This window comes from Gobius niger, assembly GCF_951799975.1.
Source record: "Gobius niger genome assembly, chromosome: 10".
Lineage (NCBI taxonomy): Eukaryota > Metazoa > Chordata > Actinopteri > Gobiiformes > Gobiidae > Gobius > Gobius niger.
This window is the reverse complement of record NC_136861.1, coordinates 27,130,596-27,140,200: the sequence shown is the minus strand read 5'-3', so window position 1 is coordinate 27,140,200 and position 9,605 is coordinate 27,130,596. Positions and strand designations below refer to the sequence as shown.

Below are 9,605 nucleotides of genomic sequence, written 5' to 3'. Positions count from 1 at the left end.
GACGGCTTTCTGTTGTCTGCTTAAAGCCACAAGTTGAAATATAAGCATTTATTTTATGACAGATATTTTTCATCATTTAAAATTGCCTCATAAATGCACAAACAAACATGTGCCTTTGTTGTGAGCGGCTCAGCTCTCCTAAGACGTGACTGTAACTGTACCGGGAGTGGGTACTTCTCCAGCTCCTCTCCACAGAGACGTCAAATAAAGGCAGCAGAATTTGAGAATCAAACAGGTTAGGTTCTCATCCAAATCTATTCTTTGATTACCCACTGCAGTAATAGCATTTTCTGATTAGGAGCATGTTTTGTACTGATGGGAACGGTATTGTCCAAAATGTTACACAGTGTCCCTTTAAAGTGCACGTTAAAGTGCACATGACACATTAGACACAAGTTTTACTCGATTATATTAAAGATTTTGCTCGAGATTGTGCCCAGCTTTCTTTACTTTGGTCATTTTTATGATGTTTATAGTTTCACCTCCTTATTGGACACAGACAGGAAGTGACATAGAAGAAAGTAAACAATTTTAAACTGTTGCCATACCTACCAAGTCAAACTGTTATGGAAAGTTACCTTTTTCAGCAGCTTAAAAATTCAGATTACTTTTCTGCCCAACATTTCTTAATTAAAATTGCTGCTTCACTGAAATAAAATGCAACTTATGTTATCCTTCTATACAAGTAATATTTTCAAAAGCATTAAAATATATGCAGTTGAATGAATTCACCACCACACCACAGGCTTGTGTTTCCATGCTTCCTTTTGGAGATTTATTTTATTACAAACTTAAAAAAGAATCTCATACAGTAAGAAACTTCAATAGTAACTCCCCTTCCACGGGGAGCTGCACAGAAAACAGGTCATTGCATTTCAGTAGTGAACGTCATACTACAGGGTGTACATCTGGTACAAAATAGGGAAGGGGGAACATAACAAAATACAAGCAAGAAAATGCACTACACCCAGAAGTAATCCGATTTAGTTCGATCTATTATGCTTTTAAATCTTACATAGAAAATAAACTTTTTATAACAATGAAATATAAGCAAAGACATCTGTATATAAAAAATTCCACTTCCACTGACCAGTTCAATTTCAACCCTGACTGTAAAAACTTTTTTCTTTGTAATACTGTATTTGAATACACCAAAACTCTTTGAAACTAGAAAACGAAATACCTGCATGCAGTTGACTGTAACACTGTGATAATGAGTGGTGGGCTGTTTAGCACAGGTTCAATTACAGTCATTCCTTGAAATCTTTCTAAACCTGCTTCACATAGACTTTTTTTTGTTAAGAGGTAGCACCCCATAAATCTCCTAGGGCCGTTTCGACTATTGCACTCAACTCCATTAAATGTATATGTGGATAAGCAAAGATAGCTGTAGGATGGCTATGGCTATATCATCAGAACCAGGATGCAAATAGGCAACTAGTCAGACCAACTATCAAATGTTATGAATGTCAAAAAGGCATAGCGTTTGGAACATAATGGGCTATGACTTTAATGCTTCTGAAAAAGGGCCCCAAGCGTCACAAAAACGTTTCCCATCGGAATGCGAACAATGGGGAATTTGATATATTATTTTGGTTTCGATGAACAGCCCGCAGGAGCATGGGATTGTGTGGTCAGATAGCTTTTAGAGCCCAACGCAACAGCAGCCATCTTTCTCCACAAACCCACTGTAAACATTCATGTCTTATTTCTGATCCCTTCAAGAGTGAATACATTTACCTGTCTCATGAGACAAATGCTATACACGGTACAATACACATTCAGTACTTAATTGTGTACATCTTTATTCGTCTTGTTTTGCATATATTCACGTCTTTTTGAAAAAATAACTTCAGCATGTAAGAAACTAAACAATGACTCTGAACAGAAGAACTGCGTATATACATTTTCCCATTATTTTATACTTGTACAAATATGAGTGGTCATTAGCAAAAACAAAAAAATAGAAATAAATTACAAAGAATAATAAATTCCCCCTTGTAATCATAACATGTGGTAACTCTTAGAATTAGAAATAAAAGTTGCATGACTGCTTGCATACAACAAATCGTCATATCGCAATACCAGCACATGTCAGGGGTCATAAATAAAACAATACAAGTACAAATCTGGACTGACATCTTCTCTCCAGTATGATGCATTAAATACTTTGCAGTCCTTTCAGAATCTCTAAAGCATTTAACGACAGCTAAGTGAGAGTGCATTACTGAGCAGAGGGTGAGGGCACGAGGAGCCCAATAATAAAGTGCTGGAAAGCTCAAACGGACATTTCAGGGTCACTCTCGCCTTCAGACACAGAAAACAATCACATGGACCCGCAGTAAACATACAACTCGCTGTGACAGGGCTATTCAAAACACTGCAACAGAGCCGATGACACATTCAAGAACATTCATCCCTATGATTTCAATGTCACTCCATACATTTTCTTGGTAAAAAAAAAACAAAAACAAAAACAACAACACTAGAAGAATTTCCAGAAGGGAGAGAATGTGTGCGCCTTTGGCTTCAATACCATTTAAGCAGAGAGAAAACGTGCTCTGGATTTTAACGTGTGGCTCTCTAAGCTTATCCTGCCTGAACAGCGTCAAGGCAACACTCCCCTCCAGCCTTTTCTGTTTGCCTCTCCTGGGCTTCTCTCCGCGCACAGGAAAACCTCTCCTTCATAGTCAAAGTCATGCTAAGCCATTTATCACAATCCCTAATGCTTAACTGCTGCTTCTTCTTCTTCCCCTCCCCCTCGATTCTTCTGCCTGTTCACCTTCACACGCTGCTGACTGCGAACGTGTGCACATTTCCCTGCACGTGTCCATTTGCACAAATATATCAAATGATGACCGAGGTATCAAAATAGGTTGCAGTGCTAAATTGCTTTTCATGTTCAGTTTTCTTCAACTGTCCCTGATGTAGTTTCCCTTGACAGGTGGACTACATTCCCCTCCATCAGCCGACCACAACACACAGTGCCCTCTCATTTAGGCCCATGTCATGCAAAACCAAAGCCGCTCTGAAAATGTAATGTAGCCTGTGCGCCAGTGGTTTCAAGGATAAGATGGCCACTATGTAAACACTGAACCTCTGAGCCCCATCGAACCACAACAAAACAAGAGCAAAGCAAGCAGAGCTCCACTTGCTGTATTTGAGGCAAGTAGGGCAGAGCAGATTGCGGAACAAAGTGCTGAGCTTTTTCCACAGCCGTCATTCGGTGCAGGACTTGGCTAGGTCATTTTTCACAGCATGACAGTGCAATGCAAAATGGGGGGTACGCGAGAGCCAGGTCCAAGAAAACAAGTATCCAGCATTCAATTGAAATCATAAACAAGGGATTGGCATCAAATCAATGCAGAATGGAAGGTACGCTCCCACCAGCTCATATGTTGCTCACAAAGCCTGACCGCTAACAATAGACAAATGCTTGGGGTGAGGTGGGGGCTACAGAGTAACAAAACGAAACCGTACACTCAGTCAGTGTTATATTGTAAATCAGTAGTAAAACTAATTCTAAACTTGCATTGGTATTTCCACAATTTGTTAGAAAAAATAAAAAAATCTGAAGTTAGTGTCACAAAGTATTGTCAAATGAAGGCTTAGTTTGCCAGCACGACGGGCTGGAAGGATGGGCTGGGATATTGCAGGTTGTAGCTTCCCAAACCGTCGACAAACGGCGGCTTCTCTACGTACGACACTGGGCCGCCTCCGCTGCCTATGATGCCCACACTCTGAGCGGGAGGGGGGCTGGAGAAGGGGTCGAAGGGCGGCTGGTTGCTGACCGTGTGAGGAGGCTGGAAGGGGCTTGTGTGAGCTTGCATGGGCGGAGTGTCGCTTTCGAAGTACAGCTGGCCTGGAGAACCTGGGTAGATGAACTCTTTGGCGTTGGGGGAGAGCTGGCTGGGGATTGGTCCGCCCAGGGAGTGCAGGGAAAGGGACAGTGGCTTGTGCTTAAGCAGCTCTGAGGCTGAGACGGGAGGGGAGCGCGAAAGCATCCTTGGGACAGGGGGTACAGCAGCAGGCATGCCCCCACTGCTCTTCTTCATCTTGGTGGAGCCGAACTTGGTTGCAGCAAAGCTAGCAGTGGTGAAGGTGATAGGCAGTGGGCGTGCTGGCTGTGGAGTGGAGAGGTAGGGCAAGGCGCTGGGCGGAGAGGGAGTGGAAGTGTTAGAGGAGTGAGGTGCCAGCTCAGGGGGTGTGTTGGAGCTGGGATAGCTGAAGAGCCCATGACAGGAAGTGGGTAGTGGGGGCGGTGAGAGTGCAGGCATAAGAGTGGGCGATGCCTGACTGCTGATGGGCACAAAAACCTGAGCGTCTGGGTTAAAGACTACACTCTTGTTCTCCTCAGCCTCATCTCCATTAGCTTCTCTTGGGACAATCTCTGGATCCTCGCCGTCACAGCCCAGGCCAGGGGGGTCCTCCAGGTACAACACCTTCACAGCCCCCTTCTCTCCAATCTGATACGAGACCTCATAAGGGTCAATCCACACGCTCAGCTCTGCAGGAACGTTGGCATGCACCTCCTCTGTGTCCAGGCCACTCCTCTTGGCAGCAAGCTCCACAACAGGGTCCCGAGGAGCCCCCAGGTGGATGCAGCGAAAGGCAGAGCCCCGGAGAGGAGCCTCTGGGTACCAGTGCCCCTCAAAACGGGACACCAAGATCCTCTCCAGCTCCTCACCAAACAGGTCTGCTCGGCGGCGAGGCAGCTTGTTGTAAAGGTAGGATACAATGAAATTGAGGGCAACTTTGACTTCCAAATGCATCACTATCAGCGTCCTGGGGCAGGCTGTATCAGATGGTGATCCTTAATGGAGGGTGAAGATTTTTCTTCTGACTTAGAGTTTTAAGTAGATTTTAACTGTCGTCATGGTAAAGGCACCTCAATATATCCGAAAGATCTTCAGGTCCAAACTGCAAAAACAAAACAAAAACTAAATTAAATCACATGGTATTCACAGAGTGCACAGGGATATACTGTATCCCTTATCAAGTCATTGTCACAATGTAAACATGAACAAAAATCTTTTAATGCTGAATTAATTGGTGTCATGTTTCTATACAGTGGAAATAAAACACTATATGTATTAAAAGTATTGACTACTATATGTGTCTAGAGAAGAAATATCCTAAATGTTGTGTCATTGCAAACCTAAACATCTGAAGAGGCATGTTTGATTCATAAGACGGCAAAGCAATAAAAACAAGTGACTAGGGTTTTGAAAACCATCCAATTCCAAATCATAGACTGCCCACAATAATATGATGGAAACAAGACTCTAAGGAAGTCTGGATTTTGAGAATCAGCTGATGTGCAGATGGGCGTAACAGATGCTGCCTGTGTTGTAGGCTTCATAAATCCTTTATAATCTCAATGAGATCTTGAGGTCTTTGCTTTGGCATAGCCACGCATCATCCATTAATCATAGAACAGTGGAAAAATAAGAAAAAACAACAGCAGATTCATAAACATTGGTGTAAAATGGCAGGACAGTTAGTGAAGCCTATTGAACACAATTTCCCACCATGCAGTGAGCACAGAACCCCCTCCCCCTTCATCACACAAACATTCATTCACGTTCATGTCTCTGAGAAGAATCTGACACCCAAGATTAAAAAGACAGCTCTGATTACAGGCAACTTCATTTTTATAACCAAAAAGCCTGTGACCTGACTGCTTCATTTTTAACAATCACATATGTTTTGTAAGACATAAACACAAAACAGTTTCCAGTCACTTCGGTACATCCACCACCTGGCTTAAAGGCAGGAGAAGTGCCAGAGAAAGGAGCCCTTACTTGAGATCTGAGAGCACAGCAACCAATCACATTATTGGTTTCCTTTTATATTAAAGCAACAGCTCTTTTCAATGTCATCCAATGACAAATGTACGGCTCACCATAGATATGCACAAAATACACCATGGCTCGCCTTTTTCGGACAAAACAACATCCACATTAATGGAGTGCGTGATGATGTGTGTACCAGCTCAGCCGCCTATAGGGGGGAGATGTGCTTGAGCTCAGTACAACAGCTTTTAAAGCAATGGCAGCTGCTCCTGTTATTTTGGTTTGCATGGATTAATGATGAGTGTTCCAAGTGTGTGGTAGCTTTAGTCCAGAAAAGCATTCCTGTTGGAGAGTAAATGAAGCCATTTACACAAACACTACAACATCGACAAGACACAAACAGACAGAGCAAGAGAATTGTTTATGATTTGCTGTTTTTGGTCCAATTGTCACCTAAATATGTGAACTATGACCCCAATTGTCATTACCTAAAAGGCTAATGTCCATGCTGCACATAATGATAAAGGCTTGGGGTGCTTGGTTCAGATGGATGAAAAGATAAACAAAGACTAGCCTACCTGGAGACTGCCCTGGGTAAGTCAGCACAGAGCCAAATGCAACGGGTTTCAGACAAAAAAACAAAAAAAAAACTATTTTGAAAACGATATGCGTAATCTGTTTCACACCACCGATGGCGCGAGGTAGTGGATAATGTGGCATCTTAAGGCATTGAACAAATAAACTAAGCAAAATAAACACGAATCAATATGACAACTCAACGATCTTTGACAAATCAACTTTAACCAGTGAGTGATACGAAACGCGAGCTATGTTTTATTGTTCTTGTGACAATAATGTGGTCACCATTGTGATGATTGCAACCACAGCACACGATCTGCACGGACAATCAAAACACACGGTCGTTTCTTACACAATAAGATCATATGACCGTAAGGATTTCACTAAACAGAAAAGTCATTTGGTCATCCTCGCGCAGCTTACCGTTATTTGTGATGCTCGAGCTACGTCTCTCCTCCTGCCTCTTCTAACGGCTAAAAGAAGGTTCAGGAAAAGCGGATGTCCCTGTGCGGAGGTGAGTGCCCGGGATAATGTCACCTTACGCCTTTTAAACCCGTCCTGGAGCTGGAAAAGCCCTCTCAGTTTGGCCGCTACCCGCTGTCACTTTGCACGGAGCTTCCACCGAAACTTTACTGTTTGACAACGCGGCGTATTTATACAGTGTGACTCGCCCACACCCCCATGACGGAGCGGACTACTTTCCTCTGGCAAGGGCAGCTGCAAGTTATCGCACAACACATCATACGAAACAATATTTATAAGAAGTCATCTGAGAGGTGATTTCTTTGACGACGCATTTTATCATTCTTCTACAACTAAGACATAATGGCTTTAATAATAATAATAAAAAAATAAAAAATAAAAAAATAAATTCCGACAAGAATGAACGCACAGGAAGCGACATTCCATTTCCTACACTTACAATAACAAAAAAACAATTACAGGACTAGACTAAACTGGCTCGTGAGTAAGCCCACATTACGAGAGCCAAGATCAGTTTCCTTCATGGCTCTAATTTGTTTGGCGGATGGATATTTGTACTTACCTTACAGCAGTGAGCAGCAACCAATTTTCTAAAAATATAAGCGGTGATAGCAACAGAGTTTCTATTGGCTGATATGGGGGAGGACCCGCACATTATTGGGTTACAGACATGCAGCATCCTGACTTTTCAGCAGTGGCTTTTGGGAAATGGGGTCCTTGTGGTGAGGATTGAAAAACTAATAGAATAGAAATAGCCATAATATTATATCAACAGCCATGCCGTTTCAAAGCATAACCTATGCGTTAACACTATTTGATGTGAATGGGAGGTTACCTCGATTTGTAGCATTTGAGTAGGCTATTTGATGGGCCAACAGTTATTTTTAAGACTTATTATTTATTTCTACAATTTAACCTATTTCTTGAATGAAATGAGAGTCAAATTAAGGAGACTCTGCAGGTGATGAATGAGGGGAATGAATAATTACATTTATAGATGCTAATATCCAAAAAATCACATGTACATAAAAAAAATGGCTACCACAGCTTTAGTAAGTTTACAAAATCTGAATAAATAATAGAGCCAGGTTTATTTTGTTACTAGCCTCCTTTTCTTTTTTTTTTCTTTTTTTTCTTTTTAAAAATCTTAGTCTTTGAGTGGTTGTTTAATGTTTACAGAAGTCTGTGCTACTTTCAGTGGAGATGTTGGCCTTCCTTCCTTCTTAGTCTAAACCAGTATTTCTGCACCTGGTGGTAGGACTTCTCAGGTGATACTCATGTTATTTTTAATTAGAGATTTCATTTATGTTATTGTGCTGCACCATAAGTTAAGAGAGCATTTCTTGCTTAGGTATGGTTTACATTCAGTTTATAAATAATTTAGCCTAGCTTGAATTCATTTGAGACATTTTTTAGACAGTTTCCAAATATAAGGCATTATATAGGTATATAGCCTACGATATTTGGAATATATATATTTGAACTTATAAAGTGGTACATGGTGTGAAAAGTCTGATATCCACTATAGAATTTTTCAGAATATGATTTTTGTTGTTGTTGACAAAACATATGTTTAAAAAAAAAAAAAAAATCATCGTACAAAACAAAACAAATCAGATCAAATAAAATAAAAAAAACTAAGTCAAGCTGTGACGTCACTTTAATGCGACAAACAAACAACATGGTGTAGATGTACTGTTTGACAGCCTGAAAACAGAGGGCAAGAAAGGTGTTTTTTACTTATCAACAGTCTAAAATGATTTCACTCACGCTCTACGTGTAAAGGTGTTGTTTCTGACAGATCTCAAATGATCGCTCTTTACAGTCGGGACTGAAACATTCTTCTTCTCGCAGTAAAGAAGTCGCTGTGTCCACGTCTGACTCCGATTGTTGTGCTCAGCTGCCACAGTCCTGTTCTCGAAGAAAATAATTCATATTTCGTTGTTAATCGCTGTTTCACACAGTATGAAAGGGGCTAATGTGGGTTATTTTGTGCAGTCATAGAAATCAGCATAAAGTTGGACTTTGTATCATTGATGTTTCCACACAAGCCATGATATGAAATACATTTATTTTTGACAACAATAATGTCATACAAGTGGTTGATGTAATATGAGTTGTAAAATTGTTTACAGCTGATTTGGCCGGCCACTGTTTACTCCAGTGTCCATTATTGTCCCACCAAAAACACTTGTTACTGCTCTACAAATTACAGTTAATGAGTCACCTTTCTACTACAGAGGAAACCCTTTTTAAGTTGCAGCTTTTATTATTTTAGAAGATCTATGGGCACCTGTATTATCTAGTGGGGCAGGAGACCGTGGAAGCACATAATTGCCTGTGTTCAGACTGTGTGGTTATGCTGGACGCTACAGCTCAGATGGGGATGCTTCAGTTCAGCAGTGTTTGCCCAAAGTGGCTGTCCCTTCAACCACTTGGACAATATCTCTAACCTGCTCATCAGGGCTGTCAACAATGTCAATGAACAATGGTGAAAATTGGAGACTGTGGAGGTGTTTCGTATGTGGCAATTATCAAGTATGTCAGAATTAGTTTGATTGCTATATTCACTTAAAACATATGACTTGTTTATTCCAATTCTGTATTTATAGGTGTTGTTGGAGGTGAGAGCTAAGGTGAAAGGTCCATCAGAGAGCACCCAGGCGGACATGCCGTCATTGTCAAGAGCTCTCCAAGAATCCATGGTGACTTAAAAAAACAAATACCCATACTTCATGTCAAGTAAAG

The 9,605-nt window shown here is 41.2% G+C and overlaps 1 protein-coding gene and 1 long non-coding RNA gene across 2 annotated transcripts; one reads left to right on the top strand and one right to left on the bottom strand.

The window, feature by feature from the left end:
* Positions 1-1,832: 1,832 nt before the first annotated feature.
* On the bottom strand, positions 1,833-7,014 carry tob2 (transducer of ERBB2, 2). The gene is made up of 2 exons (XM_079564062.1): positions 6,798-7,014; positions 1,833-4,920 (listed from the first exon to the last, which is right to left on the bottom strand). The coding sequence occupies exon 2, from the start codon at positions 4,770-4,772 to the stop codon at positions 3,609-3,611; it is 1,164 nt and encodes a 387-aa protein (XP_079420188.1). The 5' UTR covers positions 4,773-4,920; positions 6,798-7,014; the 3' UTR covers positions 1,833-3,608.
* A 1,509-nt stretch (positions 7,015-8,523) lies between these two features.
* Positions 8,524-9,562, top strand: LOC306969389. Its single transcript, XR_013793318.1, has 3 exons — positions 8,524-8,586; positions 9,206-9,377; positions 9,470-9,562. It is a non-coding gene; the product is annotated as an uncharacterized lncRNA (long non-coding RNA).
* Positions 9,563-9,605: the final 43 nt, after the last annotated feature.